Source organism: Dromaius novaehollandiae, chromosome 7 (genome assembly GCF_036370855.1).
Source record: "Dromaius novaehollandiae isolate bDroNov1 chromosome 7, bDroNov1.hap1, whole genome shotgun sequence".
NCBI lineage: Eukaryota > Metazoa > Chordata > Aves > Casuariiformes > Dromaiidae > Dromaius > Dromaius novaehollandiae.
The window spans coordinates 12,093,123-12,116,995 of record NC_088104.1 but is presented as its reverse complement, the minus strand read 5'-3'; the positions used below and the strand labels follow the sequence as shown (position 1 = coordinate 12,116,995).

At 40.5% G+C, this 23,873-nt stretch overlaps 1 protein-coding gene across 5 annotated transcripts in view; it reads left to right on the top strand.

Moving 5' to 3' along the window:
* The window catches only part of KALRN (kalirin RhoGEF kinase), a 526,992-nt gene that overhangs the window by 335,100 nt on the left and 168,019 nt on the right, over positions 1-23,873 (top strand). For 3 of the 5 annotated variants that reach the window (XM_064514688.1, XM_064514686.1, XM_064514684.1), the window contains exons 14-18: positions 3,021-3,216; positions 8,936-9,102; positions 17,063-17,182; positions 19,999-20,217; positions 22,792-22,941. In XM_064514688.1, coding sequence (XP_064370758.1) covers positions 3,021-3,216; positions 8,936-9,102; positions 17,063-17,182; positions 19,999-20,217; positions 22,792-22,941 — 852 coding nt within the window. The remainder of the gene's footprint in view (positions 1-3,020; positions 3,217-8,935; positions 9,103-17,062; positions 17,183-19,998; positions 20,218-22,791; positions 22,942-23,873) is intronic. The other 2 variants (XM_064514687.1, XM_064514683.1) reach the window with 1 other exon arrangement.

Genomic DNA, 23,873 nt, shown 5'->3' with positions numbered 1-23,873 from the left:
TGGTCTTGAAAAATACACATCTGTAGTTAACAGAACAGCCCAATTACCGCCTCTTCCTGAAGAAAAATAAATCATTTTCCCTTTACCCAGGTCAAACCAGTTAGGGAATCAAATTCAGACTGTGGGACTGTTTCCAAATGGTCCAGTTTGAAGTGTAGACAGTGCTGGGATTTGGAGGCATTGGCTGTACAGACAGGAAAGGAAGTGTCTTAATGAGATATGCAAAGCAGCATAGTCTCTGGGATAGGACAGCAGATTGGGATTCAAGAAACTGGGGTTGTTATCACAGCTCTGCTCTTGCTTCTTTGCCTTCGTCTGCTTTAGATTCCCTTCCAACCATCTGTTTGTCTGAGTTATTCAGAGCAATGTACCCAACCTTCCTGTACACATGCTTCACTTGAGAAATTTGGTGATGTTCCACCACTCACTGTGCCCAAGTCCTTCCTTTCCTCCCCTTAACCAGCACCCGGGACAATTATCCCTTGTTCCTCCGCACCCCCTCTGAGACAACTGTCACTCCTTCCTTCTGCCCTCTGTTGGTGGCTGCATTTCTGGCCCTGGCAGAGCAGCCTCTGAGTTTACAAGCCCAGCTGGACGGATCTGAGTCCAGAGTCACCCAGGTGTTTTTGTGCTATCTTAGCCCTGGTTCCCAGTCCTGGAAGCACAACACGGAGCCCCCTGGTCTGGCCTTGCATCCTGAGGAGTTTATCTCCTCGTGCCTGCCTGTAATGTCCTTTCCTTATCAATTGGAAACCACAGATTTGAAGAGGGGAATGTGGATAACAGAGCATAAACCCTTCAGTACCTTGCAATGGGTAGTAGGAAACATATTTTTAGATGCAGCTTCTCATGTGTGGGGAGTCTGGCAAAAGCTGGCTGCCAATGTGAGCAGTCCAGAGCCCTGGCTCGCTGGGAGGCAATCGCTCTTGAGGACATTTATGGATGCCTCTTTGCTAGGGACTTGTTTTGGATGGGCCAAAGGGCAAAGAGCAGTACAGGCAGCAAAAGCCATTTTTCTCTGCGTGAGCAGAAATTATCATAGATTTAATGATAAAAACAATGCTGCCACAGTGTGCTTTCCATAGCCAAGTGGAAAAGTTACTAAGAGAAGCTGCACCATGACAGAAAGAGTTACACAGACAGTTGTGTAGATGTGCTGGATCCCAGCATCTTTGAAGATCTGGGAAGATCTGCTGATTCCTTCATATGTCCATCCTCAGCCCACCTGACAGTTCAACCCTCCAAGAGATTTGTCCTGGAAACGATATCCACAGACATAAACAGAATGAAGAGATACTGTTTTGATCAGATCCCCCCAATCCTAGTGCCATGGCTGTACAAGCAAACCAGTGGGACACATTCTGTGATTGTTTTAATCTTTTCTATTACCGTCACTTAAAAATGCATTTAGACATCTTCCTGAGGGCACGTGCATGGGAATTTAAAGATGTCTACAGGAAATTGGGAAGTATGTTGATTAGCCCCTTGCAGATTTTCAAATGTTTCTTTTAGTAGCCTGACAATCAATGCGATGAAGTCCAACAGACAATATTTTTAATAGCTCATAAAAATACAAATTCTTTCTGATCCTCTCATGTTACATGCTTTTCTATTAACTCGTACAAGCAGAAGGGGCTTTGCCCTGAATCTTAAGTATTATTGTCATGTCTGTAGAAACCTGCACTTATTCTAAATTTGTTCTGCTGTTAGTAGTTTGAAATGAGGTCAAGACCACCTCAGTTCTGATTATTCTTAGCACAAGATCTTTCTCTAAAACCCTTTCTTTTCTACTAAAATCTTTCTCCAGCATCTACTTTGGCCATTTCTCTGTAACTGTTAAATCTGCCAATAAGCCACCACATTCCCAGTACTGTGAGTGAATCAGAGTCCACTGGAATCAGGAATAGGGCCAAAGAGACTGTAAAGGTAGTTATTATTTAAAGGTAATTGAGTGGAATGGACAATGGAAAAAGCTGGAGGAAAACGGAAGGCTCTCAGGATGTCCACACTCTGCCTTTAACCCTCCAGCTAAGATCCCAGGTTCTTGCTTGAGTAAATAAACCCACTTTTCTGCTTCTCTCCAAACAGAGCCTAGGCTTGTGCTTGTGTTTCTTTTCTGATGTGAAGCTGTATGCTCCCAATCGTGCTAATGTGAGAAGGGGTGAAAGCTGGTCCTTTTGGGTTCTCTTTCTTTGTCTGCCTTGCATGTAATGTATGCTTGTTTGGAAGGAAAACTGAATGATAAACTTGGAAAGTTGGCTGCTTAGGAAATTAAGTACCTCACTGCACGCAGGCAGTGAAAAGCACTCTTAGTGAGAAATGGAGAAGCTCTCACTGCACCATAACATTTCAGCATGTGCATTTAGATACCTTGTTTTAACTCTCCTGTATCTAGCTATGAGGAACTGACCTATGAATCAGAATTCTGGCATTTATTTAATAATTTTGAAAAATTTTAAACCATTGCATTCTTCACAGTACTAGCCTGTATGTATGATTTAGTTCCCATTCCCCTTACCCCCCTTCCCTTATAATTTAAGTTGTATCAAAATGGAATAAATAATAATAGTAAATATTTCCATCTATAATATGCAGCATACAGCGCACTGCAAAATGTTTTCAGAAACGTTCAGGCCATTTGGGGATTATGTGGTCACTGTTATTGCAAATCGTTTTGCAATTCTGTCAGCATTATTTCTTCATTTAAATTTGCATTTATAAAGAAACATTAACTATCAATGTGAACAGAGTTGGTCTTCTCTTACAGTGTCCTATGGAATGTGTAAGGGGGAAAGAAGCTGTCAGGTTCTCCTTATTGGACTGATAATCTCGTCATGGATCCTCACCTGGGCAAAATGTTAAGTGGGACTATTACATGGGCAGGGTGTATCAGGCTTGTGGTTTAGGAGTTTCTGGCTCAGACTCAAAATATGAAATAGTTTGATGATCCAAACACAGTTTTAGAGTAAGATTTTTCATTGACCTTGAGTGGATACAGTGTCTGTCTTCTGCCCATGAAGGTTACAGCAGAGTTAGATGCCTGGAATGAAGATCTGCTGAGACAAATGAATGATTTCAATACGGAAGACCTCACTCTGGCTGAGCAACGTTTGCAGCGCCACACCGAGCGGAAGTTGGCTATGAACAACATGACCTTTGAAGTCATCCAGCAAGGACAAGATTTACACCAGTACATCATGGAGGTCCAGGCTTCAGGTAAGCAGGACAATTTGATCTCTGTTTTAAAAGGGGGGGGAAAAACCAAGCACTGCAAACAAAAATATAGTAAGACTATCCCACCAACTTTTAATGCAAGTAAGTACTGGCAATTGCTCTCACTCCCCTACAAGAAGGACTGTTCCCCAGGTTTTTGGAAATCTTTGATTTGGGATTGTGTGTCAGAAAATGCTATTTCTTTGAGATGGAAATTCATTGTGGAAATAAAGCCGATTTTCAAGTTTCATTCAGAAAGTTTCACAACTAGAAGATAGAATTCATGATAAATACCAAAGTGGATGCAGAGAAGAGGGCAAGGCAGGTTACACTGGTAGGTCCTTGACCTTGCAGTAAGTACAAGACAAGCAATATAGGGAGTCCCAAGTTGTAGATGCTTGAGCAGGCTGGTCAGGGCTCAGATCCAGATGCAGTCTAGCCATGCTAGAGCCCAAGCTTGTTAACCTTTCTGCAACTAGACTTTATCCAGAGACAAACTGACCAGATGTGCTGGCTTGGTTCTCCTCAGACTTGATTACCTCTTCCCTGTGCCACATTTCAGGGTGCAGACATGCCTGGGGGAGAGAGAGAGGGAGAGAGAAGCTAGTTATCCAGCAGCCCTCCGGGAAAGGATCCAAATGTGAGAGCCTTGAAATTTTTCATGAAAAGGAATTCTTGTTTCCAGCCAGCAATAATTGGAATTATTTTATGTATAAAAAGGGAATATGATGAACAGTACTGGAATTTTCTTTTTCAGTGTGCATTTGAAAGGTAAAGATAGCCACTTGCATGTAAAAAACCTTTGGCATATGCTCTTAAATGACGGGCATGATTCATATGGATAGGGAATCTGGTACTTTTACTCTGCTTCTTAGCAGTAGGATGTTATTTCTAAGACATCCTATGATTCAGGATTTTTGTATCCTTGCATTTTGCGTTTGGAAAAAGAGTATCGTAATTCAGATTAATCATGGCATAAAGTCCAGAAGTGAATGCTACTTGCAAAGCATTTTAACCTTCTTAAATGTCTGGAAAGAGTGCAAAGCAAGAGCAATTTCTACTCCTTCCCTCCACATATGCACTTTTAGAATGAAAATAATTTTTATGGTTTTATTCTTTGGCAAACATTTTACCCCTGGACACCCACCTTTAAAAAATTCTGGCAGTATTCAGCCTGATTTGGCAAGCTGCACTCAACAGGGGCTTAAGGACTGCTACAAGAGTATGTTGTGAACTAGACAAGCCGGTGCATTGTATGAAACACGTGTGTGAGCTTGTATGAGATCTGCCCACACTATGCCTGGTCCTGTGCTCCTGCTCCCCTGCTTTCTAGAGCAGCAAATTTGTCCTAATACATCAGTTAAGATGCTACTACTTCCTTCATCCTGGAAGTATTCTAATGTGGGTAGGAATCCGTGGGAGGTACAGAATATGGTCCAGAACAGAGCACAGTCAGCAGTCTCAGTGACTGATTTTAGGGAAAAAAAATCCATATTTGTCAAGAAGTTAGCAACAACTTCTTTTGGATTGCACACAAAAGATCAGAGATTAAAAGAAGTGAGTTTTAAATCTTTTTATAAAATTATCTGATATCTCCTAGTATGAAGCCTACCCGGGAAAATCCATTGCTCTCAAAGGCAAGGAGGCAGAACCCTCATGGGGATGCAGAGTAACTGTAGTTAATCAAAGGTAACGTTCAAGTGTGCCTTGCACAGAATGCTAAGTGCTGGAAGAACGGCAAAATAAGGGAGAGAGATTGCTCTTGGGAGCCCACTGTTTCTTATTTCAATAAAGGACAGTTATACTCTATAAAAAATTCATTTAATTTTATTCCCTCTTGCTGAATCATGTATCACAATTGTTCAATGCATATGTTAAGGGATGATTGCTCTTACAGCCAGAGCTGTGCACTTGCAGGGGCGCTGTGAAAATCAACTGCTATTGCTGCTTTCTATTATACAGTGTCACTATTGCTACAATCAAAACTTGACTGTAGCCATAGAAGATAAAGCCATAAAAAATGTGATTTTTCAGGGATAATCTACCTATCCAGCCACGGTGAACTGCACAAGGTTTCTTCCTTTCTCCAGAATTCTCTTTCTGCTTTATTCTTTTTAACACATCATACAGGAAACTGATTCAATTTTGATCCCTCTGGGGGTTTTTTGGCTTGTAGGTCTTCAAGCTAGTAAGTCTGTCAGATAAAATTACATGCATAAAATGCCAGGCATTTTTCCTTTTTCACTTGGAAATCTTGTGCAGGTAGAAAAAGCAGGTTTTAAACATTCACCTATGATTTTTGCCTGTCTGATGCAGATTTGGAGCAGTGTTTCTTACCAGGCTGTGGCGTGTCTGGAAATCCCTGTGAAAACAGTCCTGTGGGTGCAATAGATCCAGTGGCCGTGTGATGTACCAGACTCAGTGCAGATACTCAGGGTGTCTGTGCATGTGCTGCACCTGTGTAAATGCAGTATTTCCAGAGCACCATACAGCAGCAGAGTTCTGTCGCGTGATTCCTTGTGCTACTCCAGCGCACATGGGGGAGCCTGATTTGGATTAGCCTGTTTTCACCATCAGAATATTTATTCTTCAAAAGAGTGTTTGCTTTTAGTAGGAAATACATAAGATCCAGAAGTCAAGTGTTTTCTGAAATTTTGTGGTACCTTCAAATTGTCTATCTCCCTAAAATCTGTGTATACTTCAGGAAACAGTTTTGCATTTAGAGAATTTTATAAGAATATTCTCAGGAAGACTGGACTTTTTAATGAGCCAGCTCTGATAATTTCATTGAACCTGTCCTCTATTTTTCCAGTTTGATTGCAGCTCTACTACTGACATCAAAGGATCCCCTGATTAAAGCTAAATACGTGGGAAAAAACTCTCAAAAATAGATACTGGTTTTTGGGTGCCTAACTCAATACATTGAAAAGGTGTTTCCAAAAGTGGCAGCCCAAACATTTCTGAGAAATCAGCTTCCTATGAAGAGTTTAGGATTAAAATTCAGCAGTGATATAACATCCCAAACTGCAGTGGTGAGGCATTCATATAACTCATCAGTTATCAATGATGCCTTAGTCATCCTATTTCTAGGTACTAGAAGTAGGTATAAACTGATAGCTGATTAATTGACCGCACAAATTTATTTGGTTATTAAAGTCCATTTGCACTGTCAGTATCATTGTCATAATTAGTACCACTGTGAGGAATTGTTCAAGGTTTGCAGAGCTACCTTTTAATGTCTTAGGAGCAATTTGTCTAAGTCAAGCCTGAAATACACTGAAAAAACAATGCTGGGGATATTTATACATGGAATATTCAAAGCCTTTTACTGTACTGACTGTCAGACTAACATCATTCACTTTTTTCCCCAGCATGGCATTGCCTAACAGGGAAATGTAAATCTATTTCATTTTGGTTGTGATGGCATTTATAGCTTAGGAAACGGATGTTGCAAGGAAGAGGACACTGAACTTTTCTGTCACAGGTTTCTAATAGTTCAGCCTAAGAACAGGTTCAAAGCAGCTTCAAAACAGCTCTGTGCAGGCCAAAAAGCAATGCCTTTCCTTACATAGGAATAATAAAGTACTGAACAGTATCTCGCATTGTGAATAGCTCAGCTGTAACCAGTGTAGGTCCGGTAAGACGCCAGTCAGTGCTGGTAGGTACTCTTTTTAGTAATTTTTTAAAGAACATTCCCATTTGTTATCCTTCACTTGATATCTGCTTCACTTATTGAGACATTAGAAAAAAATGACAACCGAGTTCAATTTATCAGCAAATCAGCTGTGCTTTTCTATCAAAATACAATGGAAAGATTTTATGTGTGAAATTATTCTGAAAACAAGGTTTTCTATTTTGCAAACCAACCTTTGAGACGAATAAGCACGCTCGCCGCATGTGCTGGCTTTGCAGTATAAATCCGTATGACATGTGACAAGCAAGAAAGGGCAAATCATTCATCATGGGGAGTGCAGGCTGCCCTTGGATAGCATCCCAGGCAGTTCACTGGTTGCTGCTGATGAGTTAGCACAATCAAAACCATACCAGCTGAGTGTGCATGAAGGAAAACTGTGCATTTAATATGAATAGGTGTGGTGAAGTCAAGCATACAAAAAGCCCATCATGTCCTGAGGATACAGAACCATATGCAGGCTAATTGTATCAACGATGCCTGGTGTCTGGCAATTGAACAGGATTTCACCCCCAAGAATAGAAATGTATATTGAATTTCCAGATCTTAAATGGGAAGCCAGGGGCCATTCCACCTTATTTGATAATGAAAAAACTGTTTTGTTTTGGCTGGGAAAGGGAATAAGCCAATCACTTGAATTCCCATGTGCTTATTCTGATAAAACTGGAAACCAGGGAAAAGAGGATAGGGTTGATCATAAGGTAATGTCTGCTTTGTTTAATGCCCTCTGCAGATATCACTGTGAAAGAGACTGAAAGTCACAAGTTACTAAGATGGATAAAGGGGGGAAAAAAGGCATCATTCTAAATGGGTTTTAAAATAAAGTCCAAGCCTTTTGTACAGCAGCTTCTCATTAACTCATTTCTTTTAAATGTCCTTTTATTTTATGAAATCAAATGGCTTTGGAGAAAAGTGTAGTGTTTTCTCAGCATTACTGCAATCTGATTATTTTTATATTAGGTTCCTGATCCTCCCTGTATTGAGGCCAATGGCGAAATTCCAGGAGACCTCAGTGAGAGAAAAATCATGCCCTTATTATTTTATAATCACATGGATTACAGTAACATGAAGTGACATCATAACAACCCCAGGCCAACCTTTTGCAATTACAGTGGTACCTGGCAATGCTATCATACCACTGCAATACATTAGGATTATGTGAAGCTCTGCATTGTGTTTCATGTGACCACTACACATGAGGATCATGGGATCATAGGAAAGTTTAGGTTGGAAGGGATCTCGGGAGGTCTCTCTTCCAACCTCCTGGTCAAAGCAGAGTCATCTTTGAGATCAGACCAGGTTGCTCAGGTGTTTATCCAGTTCATGCAGGATGCAGGGGATGGGGAACATAGTACCAAGCCACCTTTTCTCTCTAGTATATCAGGATTGGATGGAAGTCAGTTTAGTCTATGGAATAATTTTGAATGAACTGTAGGTTGGTTTAAGCTAAATTAGTGTTAATGATCCCCTAAAGTAACTGGACGGAAAGGAATTTTGCTCTACTGAATCCCGTGCACCCATGTCATCTACTGTTGTAGATCTGACAACTAGAGTTTACTTCTTTTGTTTTACTTATCTTTTTTTGTCTATTTCCTATTTCTACATATCTATTTTCTTCCTCTTCTTTTTTCCTCTTCTACATTTTTTTTTGCTTTTCTTCTTTTCAACATGCATTTGTACAATATTAATTAATGAATTACTATAAGAAAGGGATTTTTCTTGTTTTTTTTAATTTGGTATTCTTATGTTTTTGATAAAGGTTGTAGTTAAATCACATCCTACTAGCCAGATGCTGATGGGCAAGATGAGCAGCGATCACCAGAGAAACACTGCTTTGTTGAAAAACATAGTGATACAGAATAGAAAACTGGACAAGACAAACATTACATGTGAGAGAGTTTAGTGAGAAAGATCTACTCAGAGAGTTTTAAATCAGTGTGTCAGATGGCAACATTTTTGAGGCTTACGCTCATGCAGCATCTAGATTTGGAAAAAAGTGTGATAATCTCTCTGCATATTGTTCTGTTGTAGGCATTGAGCTGATCTGTGAAAAAGACATTGATCTAGCGACACAGGTTCAAGAGCTGCTGGAATTTCTTCATGAGAAACAGCATGAGCTGGAGCTTAATGCTGATCAAACTCACAAGAGGTTAGAGCAGTGCCTACAACTCCGGCACCTACAGGCTGAAGTCAAGCAGGTGAGAGTTTTTTATTGTGCTGCAGAGTTTCAAACAGGTTTTCAACCATTACAGTACATGCAAACTGCTAAACCAGCTGCTGCCAAGTCGCCCGCCCAGGCAGACAGTCTTAATCCCTTTGGCATGACAGTACTTGATTTGTTGACAGGCTACAGCAAATAACGTTGTACCTTTACAGACAGCCAAGGGCTTTATTCCCTGTCATGTGCATATGTATGGCTCCATGAATAGCTGTGGGAGATCTGTGCAGAACTGACCCCAGAGTTCCTCAGCTGGAGGATGCCCCAGACTCCATGTGTTCTGGGAATATAATGATTTGGGGTCCAGACTGCAGCTGTTGTGAAGCACTGGCCCAAAGCAAAGGATAACTGAGCTGTGAGGTCTAAGTATTACAGTAGTTTAGCCTTCTGATTTATTGCTATGCTTCTGTTGACCTCCGGTAATCTTTATCATCTTCTAGGTGAGACAAAAACTCTGTCTGTGGTCTTTATCCTGGGATTTCTTAACCATCTTAGTATTGTTACACCACCTTTCTTCTAGATTTTATTCTAGCTCAGGCAGTCATGTTCTGCCTCCCTAGTTTTCCCCTGATATTGTAGTTGGATTCCTTACATTTCTTTGCTTTCCTGTGCTTCACAATATAATGCTACACTTCCCGCTTCCTATTCCAGAGGTGGCTTCACACTTCAGTGAAGTGCTTATGTCTGGATTTTAATGGGATGGTATTGGTTTCATTAGGAAAATCAGGAACATTTTTCCAGACACCTGAAATGTTCAGGTTGCCATTTTACCAGTACAAATGTTTATTTTTCCAATCACTACAAGATGTTCATGAAAAGGATTTGCTGCTTTGTTTACTAAAAGAAGCCTTTCAGCATGGTGAGTGTTCAACAGTTATTCTTTTTCAAAAGTGAATTTTTTAGCAACACTTTATCTGAAGTGGTTTATCATTGCTGGCAAAAATTATTCACTCTCAGACAGCTCTAAAGCTAGAAGATGGCAGCACCAACATCAGTGCATACATTTTCTTTCAAAGTCTTCTTAGATAGGAATATTTTGCAACCCTAAGTGAGACTAGCACAGAACTCCACTGAACTTTGATTTTGAAAATGTAGTTGCTTTGCACTTGTAATAGTTGAAGCTTCCCCTGGCCCCCTGTATGGGCTCTATAGAGCACTTTGGAATTCTTCTGAAAAAGAGGCTCTCTGTCCTATTCATCATCGCCACATTAATGTATAGCGTATCCATTTTTCCATAAGTTTCCGAAGTTCCTCACACACTGCTTAGTAGTTAAGCCTGGTGTTTTGTGTGGCAGATCTATGATAGAGTATGGCTGTTTTAATGTAAGATAGAAAGTAGAGAGTAGCAATATGTGTAGCAGAAATGCTAAAAATACATTTTTAGCATTTTATTTTATTTTTGCATTTTTATTTTATTGTAGCATTTATTTTATTTTTAGCATTTTAACATTATTTCTAGCTGGCCAAATGCCACTAACCCCCTTGACCAGGGTGATGGAGAGCCAGTCAGCTCTGGGGCTGTTCCCAGGGCCGAACCGGGACAGTGCAGCGCTCTCTGCAGGCGTCTGACGTTACTCGCCTCACTATCAAGTATTTGTTGGGCCTTAACTGCTCTACAACCCAAAATCTATCCAAAGGAAATGGGTTTAGAACTGAACTATCTAATACTTGCTGTGAGAGGAGAACAAACAGCTGCTTTGAATTAGCGTTTCCTTAACTTAGCTTGGGACCGTCAGAGCCTTCATCACTGTGTGACCTTTCAGCAAACCAATAGCAAAGAGTCATTTTATTTGTTCAGCTGAATACTTAGAACTCCATTGCTTATTAACCTATAAATTACTGCAACTACAGTTTCCTTTGGAAAGAGCCAAGTTAAAATATATCTGTGCCCTATCTATTTGGTTTCCTGCAGATGAGTCATACTTGCAACCATTCAATGAATTTGGAAGATATATTGATTTTGGCTTGTAGTTCATTCGCAGTCTGGTCCAGATTTCCTTCACTTTCATTTCAGTGCTTTTGAGATGATGGATGATCTCATTACTAAATTGCACTCACTCTTGTGAATCAGTTGAGATTTGGTTGCCACAAGACACCTACTGTAGCTGTGGTTAAGTTCTGCTGACACAATAAAATTGGTCAAGTCAGGAAAGTGTACATGTGTTTGCATTTTGATATAATGGCTCATGGAAATCCAGAGTCTTTTAACTGTCTCTATCTATTTAAGTTCTGTTTAGGAGTGATTTCTGCTTTAAATCATATGGCCAGGGGTTTGAATGCCAAGACAATGAATCGAAGTTTGGGGCCATTAAAGCAGAACAATTCAAAGTGTGATGTTCTGTGAACTGCTTTAGAATGGAAATAGTATAGATCAGTGATTCACAAACTCTTTGTTATTAAGAAATATCCTTCCCAAGATATGGTTCCCCTCACTTGGATCCCACTCAACAGTAACCACAGGGTTTGGATCACTTACATAAAAGTAAAAGCAGAATACACTTGTGGAGATGAGTTTAAAAAACAAATTCTATAATGCTGTGCTTGCAGCTGTTTGGCTCCCTTTTCCTATCCCCTTGCTGCATCTTTGTAGCTTTTATTTCTTTTTCCTAAACATGGAACTTCAACAAATTTAGTCCCAGATGTCCGCACAGTGCCCCACTACACTTATCTTCCCAGGCTGTTCTGAAGCATATTTATTCATGTGCCTGTTATCTATCTGCTTTTCCTATTTGATATTAGATTTGCTTCTAGATTAAAATGTCCAAAGAGTGATGGGAACCAGTCACTTGAGAGGCACTGAATATGCTTGAATTTTTTTTTCCAGTCTCATATACCACAAAGATCCTGAAAGCCTCAAAACAGTTCTGAACATGGCTAAGATTACCAGAAGGTGTGCTTGCTAGTGGCTGTGTATTTGGTAGTAAAAGCCTTTCAGAGAACTTGCAAAGGGACCAGAGATGTAAGAGACTGACTTACACTGTTTTGCTATTTAAACTTAAAAATCTGTTCCAATCTGACCATCAAGTGAGGAGTTCTGACCAAACTAAACCAGCAGACAGAATCACTACAGGATGCAGATCTCTTGTTTCACCAGAGTGGAAAGGGTGCACAAGAGGTCATTCATGTTTTATTTTTACTTTTTTTTTTTTTTTTTTTTAACTGTGAAAGTTTTTAATTGCTGCTTCTACAAAGGTGACAAAATCTGAAATTTTGTATGAGATGTCTGTTTAAAGCTGTCTCTTACCTTTGGCCTTTCTGCACATTCGAAGATAATGGTGAATTTATTAATACAGGGAAAAATCAGAGACGTGTCTTGGTGCTGTATTAGCAGCTTCTATATATATTTTAATGAAAAGATATTAAGTGCCATGTAACTGAGAGTCAACTTCTGAGGAAGTCTTGTAAACCAGATACAAATGTGTAAATGGTCTCTTCTGATCATTTCACAGTCCTAATTCAAAACCAGAGATGCAGTGAAAGGCTTTGCAAGTGACTGGGTTTTGCACTTAGACTTGAGGAAACTTTGGGTATGCAAATTAAATTTTCTTCTTACGTTATATAAACCACACACAGACAAAAAGAAGAGAAAAAACTGACAGGAACACGTTACCTTTGAAAAAGGTAATGCAATCGAAGATGAGACCATGATATTTAAGTGATGGACTTTTGGAAAAAGGATGCGGTCATTTAAGTTTCTTCAAGCAAATGTGGTGTGCTAGTGTTTGGTTCGCTGGACCTGGAAAGAGCCCTGCTGTGGCCGCCTGGACATGCTCCGGGCAGGAGCGGACTGTAGCATGGCAGCAGCCTTGGCTAGCCAGGAGGCAGGACATAGGCACACTGTCTCTGTGAAAGGGGATTTTCATTTCTAACCGACGCAAGCACTGTGTATAGAGGATGGAGTCATTGTGAGGATGGAAAGGGACAGTTCCGGCAATGCCATTGTAGTTCTGGTCTCAACACCAGGCGACCACAGCAGCTTTGCAGTCTAAGACCTGCTAAGATGCCCTGTTAGGACAGAGGAGATAAAGCAGGCAGCAGTCGAGGGCGCTTGACTGGGCCTCACTTTGTTTTCTAGATCTGCAGCTGGAGTTTGAACATGTAAGGTCTGAATTGCTTCTGTATCTGCAGAAGGTGTCTGGAAAGATTGCCAAAGGAAACCAAACCAGTTAGAATGCAATATGCAGTGTTAGTAATGTAATTGCAAGGTTAATCTCCACTTCTCAAGTTCTAAGTTACCTTTTAGAAGATTACTGTATCACTTTGAGTGGCTTCTCTACTGACTGATGTGGTAACTGTACACTCATGCAAATTCTGCGTACAAACATCTCTGCAGAAGAGTATTCCAGTTACTAAGGAGAAAAGTGAGGATCTTTTATGGGTGCAGACAATTAACACTAAACATACATATTGTTACTGTAGAAGCTTCAGAAAAAAACCAAAAAGATTTGCTGTATCTGTCACCCTTATATCTTGGCTGTGGTAGTTGATACCTGCTGCTTTAGGAAAAGTTTAAATTTTGCCCTTTCCCCAACCTAATGTGGGTTAGCAGGTTAGTCTAAAATTCCTGCCACCTTCTCCAACCACCTTGTCTTTAAACCACCAACTATTATTTGCCTCCGTAGCTTTTATAAGTACTAGGAATGTTACAGTTCCTCCCATATTATCTTGAATTAGGAGACGTGAATATGAGGTTTATAGTATCGTCAGGCTCAGAAATTGTTTCCTGATTAAACTGATAAGGATGTAAACATTTGCACTAAGAAAAGAAGGTAGTGGAGTGAAGGGCAATTGAAGGTTTTATATTGTTGATAAGCTTCCAACAGGCTGTGTCCTGTTATAGCAAACGCATAGTGACTTCTGCTTATTGATTCACAAAGTGAACTCTGACTTATAGCCCAAGTTACACTGTTAGAATAATTTCTTGTAATCATCATTACTGAATTATTTACTCCAGCTGACCACTTAATTCAGTAACATGGAAGATAGCTTTATTTGGTAGAGGCTGCTGAAGAAGAAAAATTACATTTATTTCAAAGTATTTAGACAAATCAGTTTGGTTGTAGTTTGTCCTAAATATAGTCATCTAGGACCAAGGGATTGGTTGTTATCTTGTTTATTCTGTCTCTCTCTATATATAAATATATATTAACATACTATTTTTGTCTTTTACATATAGATAATACTATCCATAATAGTATTATTAAATGTTAATTATTTACAAATTAAATTTACTAATTAGCGATTATTTACTAATCTATCCATATACATAAATAACCTATATGTGTGTACATATAAATAAATATATAGATGTATGTATAGGCATGTATGTATAAATAAAAATATCAAGAGAAAGGAAGTTGGGAGACCTGAGAAGAATTGTTTTAATATGCTTCAGGTCTGATCTTGCAAACGTTTATTCACAGGTCTAAGTATATATTACCCGTAAATGTGTGCAGAGTCAGACCCTGACTCTGTATTTCTGTGGCCTAGAGAGCACATGTGCAAAGCCACATGCATTTAACATTAAGATGAATGAGAATCCTCCGATCTGAGGGTGAGTAGAACTGGCTGTATATAGATGAACTTCCCACTGTCTCCTGCCTAAGGGGTATTTAGGGAATAGCAGATCAATGCAGAGCAGACTGCAGGCTACACTGGCCACTTTCTCTTGGTCAGGGATGAAAATGGGAAAAGATCATCTGTGAAAATTCACTTTCTTTAAAAAATCCTCCAAGCTTGCTTGCAGCTTTCATAAGCAGTTGTGTTTGACTGAATCATGATCCTGTAGAATATAATTCTTATAGTCATCATGTGTGCAAATTGTGTGAATATCCACACTGGAGCAGCATGTACTTTCACTGAACTGGGTGACATTGAATAAGCCACAGGGTTAATTTGATTGGTGGGGAAAAAGGCGGATTTGGTTTCTTGGGATGCCTAAATGGAGAGGTAGCATAGTTGACCTGATGCAGCATTTAAAGTATCTCTTCTTCATGAGAAGTGAAACCGAAAGGATTGGATGGGAAGGTGAACAACTGCCATGGGATCCATGAAGTGAAAACATAAATCCAAATCCATTTTATGTTTTATCACCTATGCAGTAAACTCCTCTGATTTCAGATAGCAACATGAAAAGCTGAGGGTCAGTTTTTACTAGCAAACTTCTGCATTGCATTGGGCTAAATCTGGGTTGTGACTGTTGTAAGAAAGATTTTCAGACATGCAGTATAGGTGTAAGCATTGCTGACGAGATGAAATCCATCAGAGCCTGATCTAGAATCCTCTACCCTGCAAATTACAGATGTGTTTGAGTCAACAAGACAGTTGTACAGAGGAATCCAAATGTACCGTTAATGCTAGAGGAAACCTGGCTTCTCTCAGTTATATGGTCCCTCTTCCTCCTTATTCAAGATTGTTGCCTACTATCATTTCGCTAGTCAAGTTCCTTTTTAAGATTGAGGTTTCCAGTGATATTCTGACAATTTAGAGACTCTGATACATCAGAGATGTGAAAGTGCATGTTGCTTTATGATGTTGTCACTTCAAGTCTTTCCCAGATATAATTAACTTCAGCTTTCACTATGGTATAGTAGGTAATATGTAGCTTACTTCTCTGGTGGATTATATAAAGTCCCAGCCAAAAAGATTGCCCTATGATAATCCCATTTCTTTTCCTTTGAATCTCTGTTGCAAGTACAATAGCACCTGCTGATGAAAGAGAGAAGTGGACAAATGAAACCTTCTACACTGTTGTACTGAGCAGAATGCAATTTTCTACAAATTAGGGTCAGCTACCTGTGTAGATGGTTCCCCTTTCTTTCTTCTAAGGAAAGCTCATTTTCCTACCCCACAGGGAACTGAATGACTACAAGTAGGGTGATAAATGAAGTAGGGCTGAGAAACAAAACAACAGAAAATCCCTATTTCTTTCAGACAATTTAATGGATCACTTGGTGAAAATGATGACATGAAAGGGAAATTACTATGCAGAATATTGAAGCAAAGTCAATTTCAAAGCTTTGTAAATCATGAGCTAAATTTAGGGAAGTGATTGGGCGGTCAGGATTTCTTGTGCTTCTGTGAATTGAATTCAGCCACTTGCTTTCTTGGAATAATTTGACACCCACACAGGTAGAAAATAGGCTTCTAACTAACACAACTAAGAACTTGCATGTGTGTTCTGGATGCTAATTTTCCAAAAACATGCCTTAAAATAGGACAAATTGTTGCTGTGATTAAAAATAAATTAAAAAAAGCTCGATAGATTTAATTATGTATAGTTAGGATCTGATTCTGTAGATATTAAAGCATGCATTAGTCTTCAAATAGAATCTGAAAGTCTCTGAACTAAAGCCTCTTGACTCAATATAAAATGCAAGACATGGGATTTCTTCCGAGCTCCTCAGTGCAGGTGGAAACTCTGTGTCAGGTGAGACCAACTGTGTCTTCTCCTCGCCTCCGAGCCCTGATTTTTGTGGGAAAGAAACACAGGCAAATGGAGCAAAAGGAAGTTGCAGCATGACTAAGCAAGGTCCATGATTCCAGTCAGAAATTTGAAAAAGCAGCAGATCTTTGTGTTTAATTTCAAATCCCCCCCATTACTTCTTGTGTTTTTGCCTTGGCATGTTTGCGTAGAGTATTATTCATTTTTGTAATCAAAACTTGGAAGATGAAAGCTTTTCACCATCTGAATATCCATGTAAATTACTTTGGAAGTTTAATTCTTCAAGAAATAACTTCTACAATAAGATCTTTGCTGCTCTGACAATTTATGCCATTAAGTCCTTATCCTATCCTAGGATTTCCTTTTTGCCCATTCAGCCTGAGACCACACTAAGCAAATTACCTTTCCTTTAGTTAAGCTGAAGCATTTTCTGATAGGTGACTGCATAAAGCTTTGTAAGGGAGTAACCTTTCCATAAGCACATCCTTCTTTACAGGTGCTTGGCTGGATCCGGAATGGTGAATCAATGCTGAACGCGAGCCTTGTCAACGCAAGCTCCCTTTCCGAAGCTGAGCAACTTCAGCGAGAGCATGAACAATTTCAGCTGGCCATAGAGGTAACATGAATGGGTTAATTTTGTTTCTTCTTCCATGGTGGACAGCACACAGAGGGTTATCTCTTGGGCATCAGTCATTGTTTGTTGAAGGAGGTAAAGGAAGAAAAACTTTAGAAAGGCAATTTATCATTAAACTCATAATGCAGCCAGAGGTTAATTGTGAAATAAATTATTTATCAGCAGCAGCTAATTCTTCTGCTGTCAGATATCAGCGCTTGCATTCATGAAAATGACATGCACGCATCTCCTGATAATTCCTTTGGTAAGAAATAATAAGATTAAAATTCACAAAGCAATCTAAAAATGGGAAAAGTTCACGAAGTCAGTTTCTTCCCCAGTCCCAGATTTGCAGATCATTTTCAGAGCATTCATTTATGAATGTATTTGTCACTGGAGTTTTAATAGCACTCTCCCATACAATCTTTGTTTGATTGAACTCTCCTGTTTTTGACAGTAGAGGAGAAGTTCATTTAAACCCACATTTTCAAATATCTTTGCTTTGGGTGAGAGATGACGGGACATTTTTAAGAACTGCGTGCTGAACTGAGCTCTTGCCCCTGCCTGCAGTTGAGAAGGAGATCTTTAACCTGGCCCTCAAACACTAATTGTGAGTCAACTCATTTGCCTCCCACTCGCAGGGCCAGGACATGGCAGAAGGAACAGCACCTCCTCTGAGGCCGCTGTCCTTTGGATGAGAAGGTAGTGGATGGCTATGAACTCCCCTGAGTAGGGCACTACAACACTCAGAATTTGGCTCAGTACTTATTACATCCTTGTCATTATGAACATACCATAGACTCACAGTAGACTGTTTTCGGCTTGCACTGATTACGTGTGAGGGGATATGTTGCTTTCTCCTGGTCATGTATACCCTTCCCTAGCTTTTTATGCCAATTGTTACCTTTTTACAAAGCAAAGGAACAGGCTGGTAGATCATTTTCTGTGGTTTATGTATATTTGAAAAGAATTAAAACTAAACCCAACTTTAAACTATGAAAATAATATTCCCATAGATGGAGATTTGAAAAGATGCCAGGCTTAGGGGAAAGAAGTGTATTTATACCTTTTGGTAAACTTTGAAGAAGTGAATATACATTATAGCATTGCTAGTAAGTATAGAGTTTAAATTTCAACAAATGACCCATTTTGATCCAGTTCCACTAGCAGCAGTGAAGGAGCAGCTCTTTGTTGTCATAGGTCCTAAGGGAAAAGCAAAAAGTTTGCTATCAATTCCGTATCAGCTGGCTGGCACCAAACCATGCTGACCGCATTTTGGCAGCCTTCACCAGACAGCAGCAGGGGCAAGACACCCGCTGTGTGTGTTATCACAGCTTGCTGTCATTGGAGAAGTGCTTGCACTTGGTGGTAAATGCAAGTCAAAGAGGGAGAAGAGGGTTATGCCAGTGTAAGGGGAAAATAAGTTTGCAAAGGAAGAAAACACTAGATTAAATATTTAAAGTGTTTAAAGCTCAACATGGGGAAGAGCTCAGCAAAGCACACAGGGCAGACAGGCCTCCAAAGGCATTCTAGATGTTGAATTCATTTTCATTTAAAATCCTTTAAAGTCTATTTAAAACAAGCATTATGATTCTAACATCAGTAAAGCAGCTGGATATTAAATTTAACCAGTTGTTCTTGAACATCTTTCTAAATGTTTCTGCCAAGTATTAATCCTTTTTTGCTCATAGCTTTCTCTACATTACATTATTCATTAGTGTATTACCAGATGATTTCAAGCTTTTTTCCAGGTTCAAGGATTAGATCATGAAAGTATCACATGAGAATTTGTCAGCAGCAGTTACAAATGGGACACAGAACAGAGGAGTCTTTGGGAGATTTTAGGGCTTCTGTTTGGAAGATTAAAATCAAATATTGGACTAAACCATGCCTGAACACAGCCACTCAGGGGTCCGGGAAGGGCCAGGGGCTACTCTCCTCTAGGCAGCCTACAGAGGAATGTGTAGTCACTGTTTGGTTATTCTGAGAGCTGATGAAATAGGCTGGGGAATGGGGCAGATCATTCAGCCCCACCTATAAGGTGGCTAGTGAGTTATTTAGGGGAGGGTGGAGGAGAAGAAAAAAGGTTCGACTTGCCTAGCTCTGCCCTTGCAGGCAACACAGTGCAGCTCCAATATGACTGAATTTATCTTCTGAAACCTATCTTGTGGTTGATGTTTCACTCTGTTGAGAGAGAAAAAGAAAAAGGAAGTTTCTTCTGCTACGTGGCCCAAACTGTATTGTCAATATCTTCTGATGAAAGCTGTTGTGAATATCTCTAATTTCTTTAGTTTGACAATGATTCCTCTAAGACATCTTTGTGTTTTCTGGGGCTGATGTGTTGTATCCTGCAGGCAGGATGATTAGGTACATGTGCAAAGCTGCTGAAGCCAGCAGACTGGTTGGCAAGAGTCTAATTAGGGTGATCAGGCCCTTAGTGTTTGCTTTTGTATCTGCATGGTTGTGTGGGATGCAGTCAGCACTGAGGACAGGCCGGGTGTGAGCTCAACGCAACAGTTGTCTGCATTGGGGTTGTCAAAAGGGATCCATTGGGACAGCCCACTGTTGTCCAAGGGACAGTAGCTGATAACCAGAGCTAACCCATATTGGCTAGTGCTTGCTGGTCCTCAGCTTTAATAACATGTTGCAAATGTGTGTGAATATTTACAACCAGCATGCTTTGCAGAAGGCAACTGTTAACTGGAGAAAACTCTGAAAATGTTTCACTCTCTCACATCTTCATGCTCACACCTCGCTTCACCTTTCTACCATATGTCTGGCACATCTATACAACCTCTCTTTCCACCCCTCATACACAGTCCCTCTTTCATGCCACTTCCTTACAGAAGACACACCAGAGTGCCCTGCAGGTCCAGCAGAAAGCCGAAGTGCTGCTACAGGCTGGGCACTATGATGCCGATGCCATCAGAGAGTGCGCTGAAAAGGTGGCCTTGCACTGGCAGCAGTTGATGCTGAAGATGGAGGACAGGCTCAAACTGGTCAATGCCTCTGTGGCGTTCTATAAAACTTCTGAGCAGGTGAGCTGAACCGTACTGTGTCCATGTCATAGCGTAATGCTACAGCAGGGGGTTTAGCTCCCGGCACACACTGGGAAGGTCCTGCCTCTGGCCAAGATCACCAGTGCGATCTCTCCAGTCTTGCAGCGTGTTGAGCTGTTGCAAATATCTGCTCAGGCTGTGGGGGGGTCCCAGGTTCAGCAGGGAGCTAGATTCCCCAGGAAGGAGCAGTACTGGTTTGTCTCCCTTTTCCTGAGTGATCCCAAAGGTAGGAAGAGTGTGGCTTCAAAGTCAGCCCTGCTCTACTTTATAAACTGCCCTCTGTCTCCTGATATGTGTTTGCGTGTCGCCATCCCCACATTAGGCACAAACCAACCTTCCTAGCACCTGAATAGGACCAGTGTGAGCCCTTAGGTGACCCCCAGTTGGCCAACACCACTGTGAATGCATGCAGTGATACACAGTGCTGAGGGCTGTGGGATTTCTACTCTGACCGTATTGGTAGGTTTTAGCACAGTGAAATATGTCATTATGGACAGAGATTATTTTTCCTTAATATCCAGGGTGCAGATGATCCTTGGGCTACTTTTTGGTGTCGTTTGTTTAATGCATTTTTAAGAATGTTTAAGATGAATTCATTCTTTGTAATGAATGTCCTTCACTGTGAAGAGTTTCAAGCAGATTTACAATCCCTGATGCACTCAGGATTGAAAAGAATTACTGCTGCTAGAGGACTGTGAGAAATGAAAACCATTAGGCGATTCATTAATGCTTTGGACAGTCAAATATGCTGGCCAAAATATGTGTAGCCTGTAATTTATCAATTCAGTTGCTCTTCCTGTTTCCAAGTCACAGACAAGCATACTGCAGTGCCCACCAGTTCATTTGTTAGTTGTGTCTATTCAGCAGATATTTGGGGCAAAGATCATTCAGTCTTTGAATGCTCATAAACTATCTGCTGCAAGTAGCCTGTCTCCCTCTCTTGGGCTGCATGACCGATCCACGGCCCTTAATGGTCTGTTCCCTGACTGGATGACAGGGGATTTGCTGGATCTTGACTTCTCTGAGTATCTAGGAAGAATAGCCTTTCAGGGTGGCCAGAGAGACTGTCACAACCAACCAAACTTTTTCATGCCTGTCTTCCCCAAAAGCCTTATGTTCTTTTGTACATTGGTGGAGCCATGGCTTTCATATAGTTCAGTTTCTCTCTGACTACACTGAAAGCCTGTTTTATATTTATTTCTCTCATCATGTTAAAAAATACTGATGATATTCACATGTGCAAGGGAAGTCCTGTTCGGAAAGTTGTGGACCTCATGCCGTCCATCTGCTTTCATTAATCTTTGATGTCTCCAAAGCCCAGAAGTGTATCAAAGTTCTCAAAAAACAACAAGTAAAATGGAAATGCTTTTTTTTTTTTGTGCTAAATAACACCAGGGCACTTGCTCTTCAGTACGTGTTTGAGGGTGAATGCGAGTTTATATCCAAGCAAGAAGCTGATTTCAGATTGTCCAAGGTGAAGATATTGGAAGAGCTTGGCAATAGGATTAGCTGATAAACTCACCTCACCAGTTTTTAAATGGAGCTTGAGGTATTCATGAATGGAGTTATACAGCAGACAGCCTGTGATAGCAGGGAGAGACCATGTGATCCTAGTGTCTCTTCCAGGCCTATGCTCTTAAGCGTGTGGTGTCCTCTGAATATAACTGTATTCAGCTAAAGGAATGAGTAAGAAAAGGGCGAATGTAGTTAGCTGGACCTCCAGCAATAAGTCACTGGATGTTGAGTGATCTCAGCAGTGGAGGCTGTAGGAATAGCCCTCTGGTAGAGAATAGGAAAGTTCCAAACATTTTAGAAAACATTTCGCAGGTTTCTTCAGTGTCTGTGCAGGACACTGAGAGTCACCCTCAGGATCTGCAATACAAAAGACTTGGCCGTGACTAGGGCTGCTGCACACACGGTTTTTGGGCTGTATTGGTTTATTTACCTCATTCCCATTATTCTACCAAGATAAAAGAAATTTGTGTAAGCCCTGTACAGGGAAACACCTGCATCCACCTAGGTTGCTGTGCTGATTTAATGTCTGTTGGTTTCCATCAGCCTTTACAAAGGCTGTGTAGGGAGCAACTAACATGCAGCTGAAGCAAATTAGTTCCAGCTTCAGACCTTGTTTCAGGAAAGTATTTAAGCATGTGTTTTTGTATAAGTATGTGCTAAGTCCCTTGACTTCAGTGGGATTTAAACACATCTAAAGCCCCCTTCCGGAATAGGGATTGTTGCCTGAATGATCCGCTGGGGCCAGACTGACCCCTGCCCTGGTACAACCTTTTGAGCTTCTTCCTCATTATCCATTGGAAGGGAAGAACGATTTAGCACCCTTAAACCAGATGAAATGAATCTCAAACAGTAGAAATCTCTCAGTCCAAGGCCTGTTTATACTCAGTTATCCTCCGTGCCATGACAGGATGGATTCCATGGCCCATTGTCCCAAATGCTTAGGTTTGAAATGTTTTTGGTTGTTAGACTTTTACTGAATGTCATCTTCCTGATTATGATTCTGGATAACTGAACTACTGTGCTCTGGGCATGCTTCAGGTGTGCAGCGTATTGGAGAGCTTGGAGCAAGAATACAGACGGGATGAAGACTGGTGTGGAGGTCGAGATAAACTTGGACCAGCAGCTGAGATAGACCATGTCATCCCTCTGATCAGCAAACATCTGGAGCAGAAGGAAGCTTTTCTCAAGGTCTCATTTCACTTCTCTAATAAATCAGGAAAGCATTAGTCCCGAAAGCATTAAGTAGTCAATTTAGAGCAGCATTGGTGAGTTTGAGAGAAGGCTCTGAGGTATAATTCCAGTTCAGCTACTGGCTGGCTATATAAGCCCTAGACCAGTTTCCCACTGTTGTTATAGGTGTGGATAAGTGTTATTACCAATGCATATCTCAGAGAGAGGTCATCAGGACTAATTATGTAGTATTTGCATTGCACTTGGAGGCTGTTAGTTGTGTATGTTCTAAGTATTTATTCTCAAAATTGCTTATGATGAGCATTATTAATGACAGATACTATATGGCATTTTTGTGCTGGCTTATACAACACACACAACATTTCAAATTCTTTCCTCCAAGCCAGTAACTAATGAACTAGAGACAACTGAAGCAACTGTGTCTCTGCAGGGCAGCACCAGGATGGAGTCTGAGCTTTCCTCCCACCTTCCAGGTTCTGCTTTGTAAGAACTGCAGAGCTGACAGGCTGACAAGTCAACTGGCAGCCAGCCTCCCACCTTCCACTAAAAATGATATACAACCTAAAACTACTCTGGCAGGCAAGCCTTAAGAAATGACACCTATTGACTGTACATTTTTGGAAGCAATGAGTGCATTTCAAGAGAGATGAGTTAGCTTTGGCAAAGTTGAAAATCTATGTGATGTACTAGCTCTTTACACACAGTTGTTTTATTATTGTCATTAATTTGCCTTAAGATATGAAATCACCCACTATGTTCAAAATAACTCATGTATTTTAATGCGTTTATTAGTTTATTAGCTGAAGTGTGGTTTGTTGACTCTTAGCTTGTGAGTTCCCCTATGAAAGCAAACTCTCCCTGCAGAACAAGCAGAGAGCTCCCTCAGGTCACCTTCGCTTTCTTTCCTCATCTTTACTAACTCTTCTTGG